The sequence below is a fragment of the Stegodyphus dumicola genome, chromosome 10 (assembly GCF_044657685.1).
Source record: "Stegodyphus dumicola isolate Sdum_Otavi_A_Nest chromosome 10, ASM4465768v1".
Taxonomy (NCBI): Eukaryota; Metazoa; Arthropoda; class Arachnida; order Araneae; family Eresidae; genus Stegodyphus; species Stegodyphus dumicola.
The window spans coordinates 66866788-66887345 of NC_140777.1; the positions used below are offsets into that span (position 1 = coordinate 66866788).

The following is a 20558-nucleotide window of genomic DNA, read 5'->3' on the forward strand; positions in this document are numbered from 1 at the left end:
CGGCAGAAGAACTTAATCCTTGTTTTTTTTTTTTTTTTTTTGTAATATTTCGTATTCAAACCGTTGAAATTCGTGAGATGTTTGCAAGTAGTAGCTTCTTGCAAAATTTCTATTAATTTTGTTGAGAAACTTATCAGTAATTTCAACACTGAATCTTCGTGCAATCTTTGACTACTTAGTAGAAATGTGTATTAGTATGATGCGCAAGTATTTATTTTGCACTTGTTGGAGTTTGAGCAAGTCATTTTTGATAATAGTAGCCTAAGCCGGGGATGCGTAAGTAGAAGCAATCGCACAATTCAGGTATTCAGGTTTTTTACATAAATCTAATTTGGAATAATTGCGAAGAATTCGAAAAGGCAGTTGATGACTTTTGTGGCATTTTCCCTAACATTTTCGATGTGATTCTTTCAATTAAGTATGCTAATCAAGATGCTTGTCTTTACGAACATTTGCAATAATTTCGTTAACGAGAATCAGTTTTCTCTTAGATAAAATATTCATACGCATTTTACGAATAATTAACAACTGAAATATGTGGGCATTGATGGATATTCTCTGCTTTTTTGTACCATTCTTCAATCATTGGCATTAAATCTGGAAGTTTCCCGATAGCATTATTTGTGTTTGCTGATTTGACTGCCAAGGTGGTGTAATCAGCATAATAGCCAATGAAATAGTTTGCGTAATTTACTTGTTTGGGAAAGTCCATCATATAGAAGAGGTAGAGGATAGGATCTAAGATGTGAAGCTCAAGCCCTGCTTTCTCGCAATTCTGATTGTGCTTTGCAATAGCAACTGTAAATTTCTTATTATTAATGAAGGACATAATCAGAAATATAATTTCTCTATGGAAAGTTTTATTCATTAATTTGTAAATTAGCCCCTCATGCCAGACGTGGTCGAATACTTTCACCACATCTAGCATGAGCAGCAAGGCAACATTTTGATGGTTATGAACAGCTTCGACAGCAAACTCAACAAGTCTTGCTAATTGCTTTGTAGCAGAAAGATTTTTTTTTCGGAAGCCGAGCTATTTATGTGGTAGAAGTTCAATATATGGTTGAGCTCTATAGAGAATGATCCTTTAAAACTTTTCTTAAGATTGATAATAGGCTGATTGACCCGTAACCATCTAGCCTGCTTATTTCTTTACCATATTTAGGTAAAATGATAATTTTCACGTATTTCCATTTTTCAGAGAAGTAAGAAACACTTGGATTTATTATGCTAATAAATTTTGCTGTAACATTTTTTGGTAAGTTTTTGATTGCAATATCATAAATATTATCAAAGGCTGGTCTTTTCGAATTTTCAATCCTTTAATGATACTGCAATTTCATTAGGCATTGCAAAACCAGACCTGACTATTCTTTAGAAGAAAAACGCTATTCAGGTACACGTATGTTAACTCGTGATCAGGCTACTGTTTAAAAGACGTACATTTCTCAAAAATACAAATATTATCTTGAAAATCAATAAAAGAGCGTCATTATAAAACTTTATTCAAAATATCTAAAGAAAAGTTGTATAAAGCCAACTTTAGGCTTTTCTTATTATTATTCTTAAGAACTATTGATCAGTATATATATATATATTTTTTTTTTCAAAAAGGAAATGTTATTTACAGAAGCCTACGGAATTCGTCATTTAGAAAACATTAACAAGTTACAATATTACTACTCAAATTAACTCTCAAATTTAGTAGTCAACTCTCAAATTTATTTGGCTAAATTAAAAAGAAAAAATATTTTTATTTTAATTAGTTCTTGTAGGATTATTAAATTATTATTCTAATGAAAAAAAAAACTGCAGGAGAGTTTTAATAATGAATATATAGCGTTTGGAAATTAATGAATTGCCTGTGTGATAATGAGTTTAGAATACCATTTATAACAAAGCAGGAATTTAAAGAATGTTACCTTTCAGAAGATTACAAAAAAAAATGAGTGAGTTCAATCTATTAATTAACTAAAACTTATTTTATAGCCCAACCCTCGAGATCGCCTGAAAAATATGCGAAAATCCCAAATTTTTAACTAAATCTGTCAGTCAGTTATAACTAAATCTATCAGTGTTTTACAGAAGGCAAACCGTCTGTGACTTTGATTTTACAGAATAAGTATAAATTCTTACTGCATCACTACAGAAAATGAGAGACCGTATAAAAAGTTAGACTTTACATATTTTACAAAAATAATTTTTTGATTTAAAAGATGCTATGCATCAACACTTGAGTCTTTTAATATTTTTTGTTTGGTGTGTGTTTTTGTGTTTAAAAGAATATCTCTACGACAACCGACAATAAAGGTTGCGTAAAACCTTTTACAGACACGGTATACTTATCGTATTTCTTTGCGTATTTTTCCTACAGCGTTTTAGCTCTATGCTGCAAAAATTTCAAAGCTTTGAAAAGAATTGTTTTCCTATTTCCGTATTATACATTTAATGCTTATTATTTAATCTTCTTTAAAGCTTATTGACGTGTCACATAATGTGTATATAACTAAGTTTAGATTTATTCTCTACTTGATAATTCTCTCATTCTCATTCTCATTCTCATTGTAATGAAACTCATTACATGGCAATTCACTGCAATGAGTTTCAAGCGTTAGCTTATTCGATTTGTTAGATAATTGGGGACTTACTATGCTCATTTTTCTTTGCTTTCATGCAGCCTTAGATCAATTAGGTATGAAAAACATTTAAAATACTTATTATCTTGCATAACTTAACTGAACACTTGTAGTCATAATTTTAAGTTGAAAATTACCGCTGTCTTCATTTATTTTCCTTTTTAGGTTTCCGAGTTGGCAACAGTCCACATAACACGGATAACTGTTATTCTAGGACAGCTTTTTATAATAAAATATGAAGTTAAAATTTAGATGAATAAAGCAGATATTTTTTTAATATAAAAATATTCTAAAACACACTTCTGTGTGGATTTCCATAAATATATAATTCAAAACATGACATGTACTAAAGCGTTTCTCCTGCTATTTTTCTACAAAAAATAATTTTCTCGCCGCAGAAATAATTGCTGTATTTGAAAAATGTATGCTACTGACACACAGCATTTTTCGAGCAGATTCACTAGAGTTTGTAATACATTTCTCATAATATTTTCTTTCTCCTGTATTTGAATGTTTTGTTTTCCCTTCTCTATATCTGCTCTAGATGTTTTAAAATGTGGCCAGGATATTTTCGCATAAATCATTTTGACAGACTGCTCGCATTAATATAGCGGATGTGTGTCAATGGAAATGGAAATCGTGCGTAGGTTCTCAGCTTCAGTGTTAGAACTATACATCAACTAAGGTACAATGGCAAAGGATAGCAAAGTTCTAGAGCGAAGAACTCACACAATTGTAGAAACCGCAACTGTATTATAGCATTATTACGTTTCATTATTACTACGTTTTGGTTTGTTATATGAACATATTAATATGTTAGATACTTTCTTATTGACGCAACCACCTCAGAATAGGTAAACAAATTTTCAATATATGCCAAACTCCATACGCATTACAGTTTTACTGCAAACCATACTCATAACATTTCTTCAGTCTAGCAACGTTGTCATTTTCTTATGTGTCGTTTTTGTTTTATTCCGAGTTCTAATGGTTTCTATAAAAAAACTCGTTATGCTTTTGTGCCTTAAATTTAATTTTAAAAAAAAGCTTGTGGAATTTACCAGCAGTGGACTAGACTGCTAGGAAATTTCTTCATGAAGACAGTACTGCGCCGCAAAATCATTAAAGAGAATAATTGCTTTGAATTTGTTTGATAAAGCTGTTGCTACAAAATTCCCTCCAGAGCGAAACAAATAAAAATCAGCTTGTAAGTCCATTTACTATTTGATTAATTTTCCGGATAAATCCCTAACTAGAATGCAAAATATATATCTAATAATATTTATACGTAGCATATTCTTTAACTAAGGGTCGTTTTGTTTTATACACTAATAGGTGTCGCAACGAGTGCTTGCATCGCGTCCCGTGCTCTGTTGCAGGTGTGTAGGTAACCTGTACGGTCTGTCCTATGTCTTTAAGATGTTCAAAATTATCAAATCGTCCGCCTCGTAATAGGTGCGGTCAGTGATACTTTTTTTTGTCGGCAAGAAGCCTGTCTGCTGCAGACATTCACCAGCAGATTGGTGAAATTTACGGAGCTACTGCCATGAGTGAAGGCAAAGTGCATAAGTGGGTCAGAGACTTCAAAGCTGGCTGAGAAAACATACATGATGAGTCCCGCTCCGATCGCCCATCAGAGATCAAAGACGCTTCAGTTGAAGCGAAAATTCTTGAGGACAGACGCTTCACCATGAGTGCTCTTTAAAACGAATTTTCTGAAGTGTCTGTAAACTTTTTTTTTAATATAGTTTCCCGAGTTACAACAGATTAGTTTTGAACGGTAATGTTTTCTTTGAAGTGCGCATAGTAATTTTGCATTTTTCAGTTGTATCGTCTGAGTGATATGTAAGTAATGCGAAAATAAAGATTTATTAACATAAGTGAAGAATATTCCTTAAAGAAAGTAAGTTAAGCTAACATATCAGGGCTGTGCAAGATTGCTTCTGAAAAGTTAAAGTTTAAGAAACTGTGCTCCCGTTGGATCCTTAAACTCCTAACGGAAGTCCAAGTGTTCGCTTAATTTTTTGACTCGTTATAACAAAGAAGATGACGCCTTGTTGAGTCGGGTCGTAACGGGCGACGAAACGTGGGTTTCACATGACACGCCCGAATGCAAACAACAGCGTATGAAGTGGAAACACACATACAACTCCTCTAAGGGTCAAGGCCAAACAGACTCTGTCCCAGCGCAAGATCATAGCATCCGTGTTTTGTTGATTGACTTCGTGCAACGCGAAATCACCATAAATGCGGTAGCCTAGGCCATAGCCTGCGAAAGCTACGCAGAGCGATTCAGAACAAAAGACACGGCATGCTAACAAAGGGAACTCCCTAACAATGCAAGGCCTTACACCGCAGTTCAGACCCGAGCTTTGTTGAATTATTTTGGATGGGAAGTTTTAGACCAACCATCTCTCTCCCTATAGCTCAGACCTTGCGCCGAGCGATATTTATCTTTTCCGCTATCTCAAACATCATCTCGGCGGCAACCACAACAACGATGATTTTGAAGACATGACAATAACATTGCCCTCTTGGTTATCAGAGCAGGCGGGCAAGTTTCTATGAAGAGGGTATTCAAAAATCTAGTTCTAAGGTATGATAAGTGTTTAAGCAAACTTGGCAATTATGTTGAAAAATAGAAAAAGATATCTAGAATCTGAAACTAAATTTGGTTTTTGAAAATTTACTTTCGTTCGGTTTTTATTTTCAAACGGTCCTTACTTAAAAAACACACCTTTATATTTAAGTAAATTTTTGCAATTGTATAAAATGATGGCTTATGCATAAAATAAGCGCATGGATTATCTTTATAAATTCGACTCATTGCTTTATGATGGTTAGTTTACAATGTTGTTAACCGTCATTAATATGTTAATACAGAGGCTGTTCGCACATTTTTTAGAAGATTTTGGTAAGCGGTAATAAAAATTCGTTTGCTGCAAAAGAAGTAATTGTAATTGTACTATTTTTTCAAAAGTCAAAATTATTGTCTATGGCTTGAAAGTTTTGTTTTTATTCAAAATGGCGAATTTAACAATGCAGTGGTTCGAAGACTACATTTACGCTCTTTCCGAAGAGAAATGTGCATACTCCGTTATCCAAAAACGATGTGAGAGTCATGGTTTAGTGATATCTAAAGCGTCGATAGGTAATATTATACACAAAAAAAGAAAAAAACGTCAAATCGGAACCTCAAGTGGGACAAAAATTCCAAACAAGTATCCAAGGCAAAAACGGACATCTTCGACTATTGCAAAGGTACGTTGTTTAATGTTAAATGAAAATCCCCCCAGTCAAAGGACAATTGCAAAATCATTAAAATACTCGGTGTCCACTGTAAACAAAATTATAAACATTGATTTAAATCTTAAGAAAGCGAAAAAACGCAATGTGCATCGTCTTCTTCCGAAGCATATCGCTCAACACAGGACACGCTGCAGAATTCTATATGAGAAACACTTATCCAAAGAAAAATGGAAAACAATTGTCACAATAGATGAAGCATGGGTGTATTTAAGTGATTGTAACAAAAAAAGAGCCATTTATTATCATAAAAGGGGAGAAAAAAATTTAAGTACATGGTTCAAAGAATCGAAAGAAAGTTTTACTAAGGGATTCATGACTGTTGCTAGGTTTTCTTATAATGGCAAGTTAAAAATAAAGAAAGTGCAAAAAAATGTCAAGATTAACTCCAAATACTATAAGGAACATATTTTATTGCCAATTTTTCTGAATGAAATACCATCGCTTTACCCACAGTGCCATCCATCTGTGAGACTCCATCAGGACAAAGCTAGCAGTCACACATCAAAATCCACTGTAAATTTCCTAAACGAAATGGAACAAAAAACTGGTATCAAGGCCATACCCTTCACTGATATCCATATTAAATCTCCCGATGTGTCACCTATGGATTTTTGTGCTTTCGGACTTTTAAAAACTGCATTATCCAACCGTTGTCCCAAAACCCTAACAAGACTCTGGAAAGCTGTTCGGGAGGAATGGGAGAGAATACCTCTTCTGCCACTTTGAAAGGCATTATTATCCTGGAAATTGGGGTGTCGGAAGATAGTTCAGAATAAGGGAAGTCAAATAGAACATTTAAAACACAAGAATTTTAGTTTTGTGAATTTAGTTTTGTGAATACAATATACATCGTCTAAAAAATGTGTGAACAGCCTCTGTACATATACTATATGTCAGTATTAGTACATATATTACATTTTAATTCATTTAACACTTTAGCCGGGAAAGTGAGCCTTTTGGAAGCAGACTTTTAGTCTTTATTACTACGGAAAACAAGAATCAAGTTAAATACTTCTGAAGGATGCGATTTAAATCTTCCACCAATACCACAAGCACAACCATCACATTAATAAAACTCGAAATTTTGTGCAATTAAAATCTATGATTTTTATTTCTGAAAACAAGCGACTCGTATTATAATTATTTTTATATATCTAGTTAGCGAATTGAATTGTGTACGACGAGTCGTTATTCGTTGCAAGATTACCTGGTTAATTGGTAGCTGACAAGCTGACCGTCAACAATTTATAATTAGCATACGAGAAAAGTGTTTTAAATGAAAGATATAAGATAGGTCAATCACGGCTCCAGTCCTCTTCCATTTGCATTTGACGTTATCGGCTATTTGCGCAGAAACAGCCAAAATAACAGAGATGTCGCTTAGCGAGCGCTTGCTAATGTGACATCTCAAATGTCATTCATTCTCTGAGGCAACTAAATTCCGCTGCTTGTGTCATTTTGGACTCTCACTTTCAGAATTATATGTTTAAAACTTCGTATGCCTACTTATACTCCTTATATGTACTAGTAAATACGTTTTAGCATATGGTATAAAAACAAATCTTAATTAGGCTTACCATGATATAGTTTGCTCAAACCGGAACAATTTTGAGGAAATACTCTCAAGTGAAAATAAAACCTACTACGATAAGTATCTCTGATTGTAAAGGCTACATAACAATGAGTTTAAGGAAATTTTTAAGCAGTCAACTGAACATGACGTATTATTATTTATTAGTATTTATTTAACTTTTTATAATTTTTTTTGATGATTTTAATGACATCAAAAAATATGTTGCAATATATTCACTGTCAACTTTTTCAGCTTAGTAAAGTTTTTATGATTGGTTCAGCCAGTGAACTTCTTTTCTGAGACCATATTATATCCATTACTGAGAATATTCTTTGGAGTGGTGCCATTGTTTATGGCATGCTGAAAGTGTGTTCTGTTATTTGGATAAGTTTGGGCAATGATTTGTTTTAAATAATTGAAAAGTTGTATTCAGCATTTTCCCTCATCTGTAATTTTTACAGATTTCTTAGTTATCTTACCAAAGAGCTTTTGCAGTCACTACTGCATCAAAACGTTTTATCTGAGTTTACTGTATTATTTTCGACAATTTCATTAATTTTTTTCACTTGAAGCGTCAATTTCAAACCATATTATTTTACTGTTTTTTTTTTTTTTTTTTTTTTTTTTTTTTTTTCCAAATAAAAACTTTTTTTCAACCAACTGTTTTTGCGTAGAAGAAAGAAATACATCTGTCATAAAATGCTCTAAACTCTTGTAGGATTGTATTGTATTCATATTAAATAGTTCCATTATTTTTTGGCATTCTAAAACTCTTTTTGCTTCTTAGGCAGAAATTTATTATGCTTTTCTAATTTTGCTGACAATATCAGTTAAATTCGCTTTTGTATCTTCTATAATCAAGATGGCTTTGTTAAATAACTTGAGTTGTTCTTATAAAACAGAAATACAACCACATTTTAATTGCCAAATAGCCACTTTACTCGTAGCTGCACTATTTTTAATTCTTTTATATTCGGAATTTTTTTAATTTACCAAATAATCGGGCCAAATGTCAACTAGTCGAGGCCACATAGTCAAAGCGGAACATTCTCCATCAAAGCGGGACATTTAGCTAGTCTGGTCTTAACATTAATAGTTATTGAGTATATATCTTTATGAACTGTAATCTTATAGTAAATTAATTTCATATTTAAGTGTATTTTTTTATTATTTCATGCTGTTTAATGTGTGACAATGTTCTCAAAATGTGTAGGCGCATATATTCGTTTTATTGCCTAAAATGTTTAATAATTCATAAATTTGAATAATAAGTTCTAATTGGCCTGAAAATGGTATTGTAAACATATCCATTCTTTCTTTCTTGAGTGCAGTTTCAAAATGTAACAAAAATCAGTGTTTCCCTTATCTGGTTTTACTAAGAATCCCGTAAACTAATTGCAAGAATTTGCAACATTTTCCTTGACGTCCTTTCATCGCGTAAATGGTTAGCAGATTCTGTTAATAAATTGGAAGATCTTTGGTTGAAATATCGGCTACACTAAGTTTGATTTCTCTTCTTTCGCGGCTTCGAAAAATCCTTTATTATAGTTAAAGTGTGGTCGGAGGCAAATCATCATTAGGTACAAGTGCAGGTAGATGTGTACAGAACCATGGCCTTCGAGAAATATGTTCTTGAAGGTCGCGGCAGAATACCAGAATTTCACCCCTAGTAGTATTAGTATAGTCCCACCGCACCACCTGTGCAGCTCTGGTCCCAAATTTGACATCCTGGAGGACGGATCCACAGTCTCCCACCCCTCTAATGTCTACCTCTTTTGTGATACTAAACTGCCACCAAACATTCGAGAGAACACTCGGTTCACCACTATTATAAGGATCCCCATGCCGAAAAAACATTGTGCTCCTGCCTTCTCCGGAATTCGAACCCTTGTCTAACGGTATGGCAGCCAGCGTCGCTCTAACCATTACACCGATTAGGGTTGAAAAATCGTCATCGTCCGGATTTAATCGAGTGGGTTCAGTGTCTCTCTCCAGTCCCTTTTTAAATTGAAAAGAATATAGCCGACCATACAAATATAGTGTTTAAAATATAATGAATACCAGAAGAAACCCAGCTAGTTCGTTGAAAGATGCGGGATACGAATTCCGGCAAAAGTACAGTTTTCACCTTTACTATTTTCATAACTACTAAACCAGATTTTGCCACGGTTATAAAGGCAGATCTTTTCTTTAGAGGAATACTATATTCATTACATCTACTCAGTAAAAAACTTGAAATGAAAACTTAAAAAGTAATTTAATTTTTCTAACGCAAACTTTCCTTTAAATCTGCAGCGAATACTGCAGTAATCATAAGGATTACCTTTTTTTTCCGTATTTGTAATGGCATTCAGAAAAAAATGGCCATTCTAAGAAATCAATTTCGAATTCAGTAACATTACTTCCACCTCAGTTAAACGGAATACGCATATTTTAGGTTTTCGTTTTATACTTATTGATCAACTTAATGTCCCTAACTACAGAAGTAAATCGCTAGTCAGGATAGTAAATCGAAGAGACAAATAATGCAGTAAAATGAAACGCGATACGCACTTAAATACAGAACAATAACAAAAATACATGGTGCGTGGAAAGATATGTTAGAAACAGCTGGTTTCCGATCGACAATCCGTTTCCGATTATCTCAGATTTAAAGTGGAAAAGCTTGCGCCGAAAGGCATGACATAATATATGGATTTTTCTTTTCCGATTACCATTCTTAAAGGGAACTTTACCTTTTTTGCTGGTTTTACTTTCTTATATGGTACTTGAAGCTGCCCTGAGTGGGCAGAAGCTTCCGCAAAACTTGTATCCCCCAGATGGGTAAACTCTGATGTAAACTCGTTTTAGATTTCTAGATTATGAGAAAATAGTAAGCCCCCTGATTTCAACACCGGATGTTCTGATTGGCAGCTTACTTAACTTTTTCTGGCACATAGGAAATAACGTAATTCTCCAGCTAAGGACTCGTTACTGTCATTTAGCCAAATTAAAATCTATAATTATTATTTTAAGGAGCTTAATTACATCAAAACGCCAATGGCTGTTTAACATCCACAGTTAATTGTACAAAACTATGTATCTATATCGTACTTCGGTTATTGTTTATGATCAAAATTGAATCTGTTGTTAATATATCCCGACAGAGCATTAGTAGAGGCCTTCACGGGAGGTGTTAGTATCTCCAGATATTCAAATAGTGCAAGATATGAGATGACATGCGACATGCGACGGAGGACGTGGGCACCATCCCTCTACCAATACGGTTAATCGGTATAGCGCCACGTCCACCTTTATCTCTTGCCTAGATACATGATACATAAGAACATACGGTGGCTACAGGTAGACTATGCAGAAGATACATATATATTCAGATGCCTAAATACATCTTACGTAGGAACATGGGGTGCATGAGATGTATAAGGGGACATTCATAAGAACATATCTAAAGTGACACACATTGGGTGACGTGCACATACTTATGAATGTAAGATATAGAGGAGCAGAATCAGTTACATGTTAATGTTGCGAGATACAGATATATGCAGATGCCAAGATACATCATATGAGGTGCAGAATGATATAAGTGGCAGAATACATGGTAGAAGGTGCGAAATAAGATGCGAGATATATGTTACAATATGCAGAAAATACAAATATTGGCAGATGCCAAGATATGAGATGAATACTTACTTATCTCTGTTAGACATCAGTTATTCCCCTCTCTTGTCACTTTTATCTGCGCCCGAAGGGAACACTGAAAATACACGGCGAGCCGAAAATCCTCTCGAGGAGTTGGTGGTAGGGAGAAAGAGGAAGATACTCTCGGATTGCCTCTCCCTGAGGTGTTCGTCCTCAAACTTTGGGGCGGAACTGCACAGTTAGTGCGGCGAGACTGTGACTGTACGACCAATGGTGAACTTCTTGTGTCTCGCTCACTTCTAGCTCGCAGTAAAACCATTAGATAACACCAAATTCATTTACTTTTAGGAGCAATGTAGAATCTTTAAGCAGAATTTAAGTGTCTTTTCTATCAATTTCTCAAGAATATTTCGAAAACGGGGAAGAAATTGGCAAGAGTGGATAGTGAGTTTCCAAAAGCTGATTTCTGGAAAAGACATAACCGTTAAAAAAGTATCACTTCTTACTAAAATCGTTACAGGGTGCAGTGTTGGTTCTAAAACATTCTGAAGTTTTATTCGAGCGTCGTTCAATTTTGCACAATTGGATTTAAACGAAAATAAGAGAAAATCATTGTCCACCTGAGATTTTGAAAAAAACCTACCTCCATCTAAGTAAATCAAGCTAACTCTGCTACTGGAACTACAGCTGGAAAGAAACATTGAAGGATTTAATAAAGAATAAAGTTTTTGATATGCACAAATTTAAAATGTATCTAAATGGGCTTAAGTTTTTAAATGAATGCACAGGGTTTCAAGTAGAACTTCTTTCTACTTGCTATCAAGTTGATCAGGGAAAATGAGATTGCATCCTTAAGATATCTTATATGTTCTAATTCCCTTTGTTCTCTGAACTTTTCCAACAATATTACAATCAGCGACAATTAGTAATCGAAATTTTCTTAACTGTCTGTTCATTTAGAAGTAGAAGAATTGATATTCGCGTCACCAATGTACGTGGCCATCGTGGAATTTATGGAAATCAAAGAAAAAATTTCTTAACAACTGCAGATGCATTTAATTTACCCATCAACATCGGCATAAGTATCCTAAAGAGTTATCGGAAGTCCTTTTGTTATAAGAATTTTTTATTCTATGTCGAATGAATAATAATATGCTTCATCTTGTAATGCTGGTTCACCAAACAATTCTTTACTTCTATTAAGCGTAGGCTGCATTCCGAGTCTTTCTTCTGTAGATATTTTTAAGTAGCTCAGTTTTTATCTGATCACAGTTAATTTGCAGATTACCTGTTTCGTTTCAATCTAAGAAAATATAACTTATACAAGTTTTTCAAAACATACTTCAAGATGTAGAACATATACTTTTTTTTCCTGTCCTGCTTTAGATGACCCTAGATTAGACTTTCTCAGTCACGGAAACTCGGGGGGAAATTTCATCATAATAAATTCTTTTTTTCATCTTTCTCAATTTCATTCCAGAACTCAGGGGGAAATTTCATAATTTCAAAGGGGAATGCAGTCAATCTTTTGTTCAACCGTTAAATATTTAGTTTTAATTTACGAAATTTAATTTACGAATGTAAAAAAGCTACTTTTACTCAAGTTTGGATATTTATCAACATTTTCGGTGCCTTTTGTTGTTTAATTTATAAAGCACGCTAACAAATCTTGTAAATCTAAATAAACGCATTTATATGTTTTTCTAGTTTTGGAAAGGGAGGGGAATGATCTAACAATGGTGAAAAGGGTGCAGGGAGAAAAAAAAGTTTGAGAAACACTGCCCTAAAGTATGCCTTCATAACGATTTAATAAGTTAAGTATAATTTGGCAAGTGAAATTATTTGTTTTCGTAAAGTCTAGACAGCTGTTTTTTTCGTTTGTTTGTTTGTTGTTGTTGTTTTCTTAATGCATGTAATATTTAATGATTTAATTAACTTCCTTTTCTAAGTCTCGTGTAGTGTATTTAGGGTACAAGAGGGAAGTTTTCATGTATTCGAATTAAAAAAAGTCTTAAAACAGATTACTAGTTTTTTTAAAGTAAGTGAAAAATGTTCTGAATTTGTTTACAAAAAATTAAATCTTAATCAGGAAGAAAAAACTAATCGAAAGAAATATAGAAAAAATTCTGCTCAAAAGCACTTAAACTATAAAAGAATAGTATACAACATATCACAGCATGCATTTTTGCAGGAAATTAAATTCTTTTGCAGTGAAAATAGAATTCTTTGCTTTTACCTCTTTTCATAGCTTTAATTTACTTTTAAAGTAAAGAAATCTCTGTATTATAACGGAACACTGAATCTATCAGTTTCATTAAATATTAAAACATTTTCTATTATGCAACGAATTATTAAGATATTTTCATGTCGAATATATTCTTTAATGTGTTTTCGCTCTTTTTGCTTTTTTCCAGGAATGCTATTCTATGGGTTGACCGTCCGTTACTATTGTGGGGAGTTCAGGTAAAATATGTTTTATATTTAACTATTCTTTAACCATTGATAGTTTTATTCTATATCTCTACTATTAAATCGGTATAAAATATTAAGGTACTTGTCTTCTTTAACGGCCTTAGTGAAAAGGCGAATGGCATTAGCGCGATTCGGGCTTAAGAAAGTGTGATTTGTTGTGGAACGTTGTAAATATCCACGAAAACGAAACTAACTACTTTAAACAATAAATCGGCAATTCATTCATTATCTCTATAATAGAAGTTATTTAATATACACATATAGAAGGAATTCAACATAAATTTGTATTTCTTTTAGCGTTTAATTCAGTTTTGTCAGCAATTTATTTAAAATAATGGCATAATTCAATAGAACTTATACATTAATTGTCGTATTTAATACAATTATGAAAGCAATTTATTTAAAAATAACAGCATAAACAATCACACTGAAAAAAATTATACTTATTGTTCTATGTTATACAATACTGGTAGCAATTTATTAAAAGAGGAAAAGTATATAGAGGAAAATTCATTTTTTACATACTCTTTTTGGTAACCACAGATAATGAGTATTTTACATTAACTCCGTAATCAATATTTTACAATGGAAAACCGCTTTGTTGACATGATGCCCCAGAAAAACAACTAGATCTTTAGTTAGTTGTTTCTCGCACATGTGTGGAGATCGGTAACTATTTGTTTCTTGTCAATGCAGAAAGGTGACGAATCCACTTTTTTACAGACTACAAGTATCAATATTAAATTACAACTTTAATATTGATACTTGTAGTCTGAAACGCAGAACTCAGGTTATGTGTATGCTATTAATTTGATTTTAGTAATGAATTAATTGTTCCAATAAGTAAAGGTTAAATTCGATTAGATTATTTGAATATGGCAAAGAACAAGAGGGAAATTCATCTCTGCCTAGGTAAAGGGATACTTCTGTGAAAGAGTTTCTGAGTGAAACTGGGTCGTAAACACGTTACGCATGAGGGAAACCACGGAACTCTGTCATACAACAAGTTCGTTTGCCTAGATTCGAAACTGTGGCAAACCACTAGTATTCAGCGGTGGAACTACTCGGCCACTGATGGAGCCCAGTCAGGAATGATCTCATATTCGAGATCAGGTCAAAACGTTTCTAGCCTGATATATTTCTGAAAGAACTAAACTAAAAAACTATATTTTACAACTTTTTATTGGTCCTTAAAAATAATCTGAAAGTTTGTTAACAAAGTATTAATAAGCCTTCTTGCTACCCAGCCGCGATAGTGGTTATCGACGCTGACTGTCGAAAGACTCGGGTTAGAATTCCGGAGAAGGCATGGTTGTTTGTAACTATATAGTGTCAGCACGGCATGAGGGCACTCTAAATAATACGGCGAGCCGAAAGTCCTCTCGAAAGGTTGGTGGAAGGGAAGAAGGGTTTGGAAACTCTTGGACCTGTCCTTCCAGAGTGCTCTTCATCAAAATCGGGGAAGAAACTGAACAAAGTCGTACTGTCTTCTGCATGGTGGTGAAGGTTCTTGCCAATGACAGGCGCAAATGCCACGATGAATTCCGTGGTCTTGTTCTGAATCCTTGCCACGATGAATTCCGTGGTCTTGTTCTGAATCCTTGCCACGATGAATTCCGTGGTCTTGTTCTGATGTTACTGTCAAAGAAGTGAGATAAGTCGCAACGACAAGCCTTCTTTCACAAAGTTCAGATTTGACTTTAGAGAACAGACAAAAGTAACTTGGAGTTAGATCTAGACTACTAGGGTGGGAGTGGTCAAGTTACTAAAATTAAATTCGCATTTAATTACAACTTCTTCGACTAAAAAAGATTTATAGACTGGAGCAGTAAATCCCAATTTGAGGTTCTCGAAGCCTTTCCTTTTTCCTTTTATAGATTTCCCAAAAAATATAAAAAAATAAAATTCAAAGTAACTGCATATACCACATTATAGCTGAAAATCTCAGAGTTTGGATATTACACATAAAAATCTGCTATCACTTTTCTTCCCATTTTATGAAATTTATTATCTTATAAGGTATTTTGCCCGCCCTCTTAGCATGCTTTATGTGGTCTTGTAGTCAGCACCCTCGGCGCATATTCGATAGGTCCGTGGTTCAATTCCCAGCGAGGGCATTGCTCATTTTTCATCTCTCCTGATTTAAAAAAAAAAAAACCCTTGTGTCATCTACAGTGACGCTCGAACTAAAAGGTGGTGGATGATGATTCTTCACCACCAGGATTCGGCGATTGGGTCCCCTACTCCCCAGTTGCCCTTTAAAGGGGGGAGTATATAAGGTATTTCTCCCGCCTTCTTAGCATGCCTTCGTGGTGTAGTGGGTAGCACGTTCGGCGTGTATTCGAGAGTTCCGTGGTTCGAGTCCCAACGAGAGCATTGATCATTTTTCATCTCGACTGCTTTCGATAAATCCTAATGTCTCTACAACCTGTTACCTATCGTAATTCCATATAGATTTTACACTCTAGTCAAAGCAACAAAAAAGGGATCTAAAGCATTTTCATTGTGCCATTATTTCGCTGCAGATCTTGCACAACTGGAGTCATTCCAGAGAAAGGCGGAATAAAGTGAAAGGAACAATTTCATTTTAAAAATTATTATTCAGTATGTTTCTACATATCAGTGTTAGAAAGAGTTTTTAATCAAGCTCAAATAAAAACGGAGTATAGAAATCAATTTAATGTATGTGCCGATCTGAGACCAATGCTTGCCAGCATTTTAATTATTAGCAAAATTTTAATTTTAAAAAATTAGCAATCATTAGTAATTTATTAGTTTCATTAGCAATTTTTTGTTATTATATATAATAGTCAAATGTCTATGTCAGTTCTTAGAATTTAAAGTTCTTTGAATAGTTCTTTAGTACCTGTTGTGCTGTAATTACCATTTTTGAACTTTATTAGCATCTTCATTCTGTTTGACAAATATCTTGCCCCATAGTTTAAATGGTGTTTATTGTATTACAGATGTTCTTAACTGACACACGTTTTTTAAAAATAAATTTCTTATATAAATTTTTTATAAGAACTTTCTTTTTTTCATATTGCATATCAGTTCACATAAATATGTGGCAGTTCTAAATGTGGTCTAAAAGGCATAATGGCCAGATAATCATAAGATACGTATATTTGAGATGCGAAAGTTGTCAAAATAGGTTAGAAGGAATCCTTATCTTCTCTGCTTCATAATTAGTACTCGCTTTAGGTAGTCTTCGTTACCTATAAGACCTACATGAGCTTTAACCCATATAAGTTATATGTATACTTGATTAGTACATTGAAAAAAAAAATGTCGAGTATTGATTGTATTGGGTAGATATGCTTGTAATTCAATATTACGAGTAAAATAGACATACTCTTGATGTAGGTAATCGCATTTCCTGTTGCTATTGTAATTAAGTATTGGTTGGCTGCTCCAATAGCTAATGCTTCAGCTTGAAAAAGACTATTTTGTTGTTTGAGATGTTCTTTCCAGACACAATGCTGTCTAATCATATAAAAGCTTTGCCAACTCCTTCAATAGTTTTGGATCCATCTGAGTATAATAATAGGTGTCTGCTGCATAATAAGATGATTTTGGATAATGCTGATTAGGATGTGTGTGCCTGACCTTTTAGTCCAGGATGCGTCTAAGATCATTATGGGTATTTCGTATTGCATTAAATTATAGGTGATACTGTTGAAGGTAGCGTCTTGTCTTACTTAAATGATTTTTAATACTCAGTCTATTCAGCTCGCATGTGAAATGGAATCATTCCGGCTAGAACAGACGTTTCCAACAAGGATGAAATTTCCTAGTTTCAAAGTTGGAATGCAGTTTTACTTAGCAGTTATGTATTTACTTTTAGTTCATGAATATAAAAAAACTACTTTTATTCATGTTTGGGTATTTAGCAATATTTTCTACACTGTCCGTTGTTTAATTTATAAAGCACATTGGAAAATAATCTAAATCTAAATAAATGCATATATATTTTTCCGAGTTTTGTAAAGGAGGGGGGAAATTATCTTCTGCCAACGGTGAAAGGGCTAAAAACGGCTTAGATACTGTGCTAGAATCATTGCTGCGGCAGTGGCAATTGTTCGAGATGCTTTGCATAGGTTCAGGGTGAAAGCACATTGGAGCATTAAGAAATATTTTATTTTCCTTCTTCCCACTAGTTGTGCCCATACTGCTGCTGAAAAAAAATGCTTCTTTTCAGCTGCTATTGTGTATATGATTTTTTGAATAGGTGGATTTGGGCCCAGCTGGCGTTTTGGTTTGTTTCTTAATTTTGATATTTTTATTGGGGAGTTTAAATCCGGAGACATCTCTATAGATTGGTATCCGATCTTGATATTATTACTCCTGATAATTTTCTTTTATTTCGAGTTTTAAATTTTGGCATAGAGACGGGAATTTTGTACATGCATTTGTAGTATACGTTTCGAGCTCTTTTCTGGTATATACTTCAATAAGGATGGCAACGTGGTCAGCATACTGAAATATATTGATATATACAGTTTGCTTCAAGGTTGGAGTTAAATTCCATGGTAGAAGACTCGTTCAGGATCCCTACAGACAACCTCTTTACTGAGGTTTGGAATAGTCACCATTGTGGTGTGCTATTAATAATGTTTTGCCTGTCAGATAATAGTCAAAACGTTTCAACAGATTTGCTGGGCATTGAGCTGCAATGGGCGTTCTCTTAACAGCCGGTCACTAGAGGTTGGCAAAGAGATAGCACTAGAGGGTAACAAAGAAGGTGGATTTAAAAATCGAGGATCTTGACAAGACCTTCTTCCTTTTAACAAAGAATACCACTTGTCCTTTTTTGCCAGATTTCGAGATTTCTGTAGGAGGAGATGATTGAAATATGTCGAAATCATCAAGGCCTGGGACCTTTTTCCGTCAAAGGTTCCGAAAATCTTTTGAATTTCTTGATCAGTAAAAGGGATATCTTCTTTATTCACCAAAACAGTTAGGTCACCTCTGATTAATTTTTGCTCCGGGTGTCATTAACTGTACTGTTTTCTGTAAAACCTGTTAAGAAGGATGTTGACCTTGTTGGATGTCAAATTTGGAATATTGTGGTAGTTGATTGTTTCAGGGTTGGTGCACAGTGTGTTGATTGGTGGACATTTTGTGTAGTTAGTTTATGAAGGATGTCATAGGGAATTGAATTAGAACTGCAGAAATTTTTTGTAACTCTTTATTTTTGCAGATAGGTTGTTCAATTTCTATTGTGCTCTTTCTTTTCTGAAGGCAGTGGTCATATCCTTCTTTTTCTTGGGCGTGTAGCTTCTGGATATGTATTTACTTCCTACCGTAGACGTATCGTATTGTGCGCGTTGCATAAAACAGCCATTTTAACGGCACAAAACTTTATTAACACACAAATAAAAAATAATAAGTACAAACGATTAACACACAAGTATCACTTCGTATCTTGCATCTAAGCTGACATACAACACGTTTTCTTCGTTACTTCGCTACTCCTACTAACTACTTTTCTCTAGTAAGTCTCATGAGAGAGAGGCATTGCGGCCGTTCGGCTAAACTGCGCATGCGTGGTCATCACGTCATGACACCTCCCCTCGAAAAGATTTGATTGCATCTTTCAATGACCTGTCAAATCCACATATATAAACATTTCTTGAAACAAAATAAAATAACATTCATGAAATTTTCGAACTTAATTAACCAATTCTTACCATTTTAAATTAAAATTACTTCAACATAAATTCAGTAATCCTATTCATTTAAAAAGATGTAACATTCAATTAACATTTCAAACTTAAATCCTTCCCGTAATCATAATCATATAAGCAGTTATCCTATAAACGAGACAATACAAATCAATCATTAACATTAAACATAATACTTTAGCAAACCCTAGCTAAATCTTTAAACACATTACCTAACGTTAGGGAAAAAAATTTAGCATTTTAGCTAAAAAAAAATCAAACTAAACAGTCAAAATGTCTTATAGTTCATAGTTCATAACGTCAGTCACGCTCCCACATTGGCGATTTTCGGAATACCAGTTCTTAGGTTCTTATGCCTTCTTAAAATTTCCATAAGTTCTTTCTTCTTATGCGGTTCAAGGTGTGTAAAATCACATTCCTCATTAGAATAGTGTTCTTTTGCTTTCCGTGGAACAATTCTTGGAACATTTTCAACTTCGCCGAAATCAATATCTGTATCATATATCACACCGACATTATTCACAGCGGTATTGAACTCTCGTATCTTGTTTGCGTGAACGTTCTTCGATGAATTGTCAGGCATTTGTACTATGTAACTATAATCAGTATGCTTTTTGATGATCGTAGCAGGTCCCGTCCATCTGGCATAAACTTTGTTTTGGCTATCAGGGATTAAAACTATAACCCTGTCACCTTCCTTGAATTCTTTATGACGAGTCTTTCGGTTACGGTAGAATGCATAAGCTTGTTGCTTTCCAACATCTGTAAGTCCTGCGTATTCAGCAGCTTTTTCCAATTTCGTCTTCAAATCATTCAGATAATCGGTAACTGAACTCAACTGTCCATGAGGAACAGGAGTTTCATTAATCCATGACGTTTTCAAAATAGACAACGGGCCATTAGGACGTCTTCCATAAAGCATTTTGAACGGACTAACCCCAGTCGTAGCATTAGGAACTTCACGCTAAGCCCAAAGTAAATACGGTAGATGGTTCTCCCAATCTTTCGAATGTTCTCTAACGGTATGATGTATCATTCCCTTTAAAACAGCATTAAATCTTTCTACCAGGCCATTTGAACTTGGATGATAAGGAGTCGAGAACCTTGGGGACGATCCGATCCTTTTCAAAAACTCTTGGGTCAACGAAGCAGTAAAATTAGTTCCTTGATCTGAAGCAACAATTTGAGGAATTCCTGTGCGTGAAAAGATTTGCAACAATGCATCGCATGTTGCTTTGG

At 34.2% G+C, this 20558-nt stretch overlaps 1 protein-coding gene across 1 annotated transcript in view; it reads left to right on the plus strand.

Moving 5' to 3' along the window:
• The window catches only part of LOC118201805 (potassium channel subfamily T member 2-like), a 459181-nt gene that overhangs the window by 212540 nt on the left and 226083 nt on the right, over positions 1 to 20558 (plus strand). The window contains exon 5 of the mRNA XM_085825117.1: positions 13575 to 13623. Coding sequence (XP_085681243.1) covers positions 13575 to 13623 — 49 coding nt within the window. The remainder of the gene's footprint in view (positions 1 to 13574; positions 13624 to 20558) is intronic.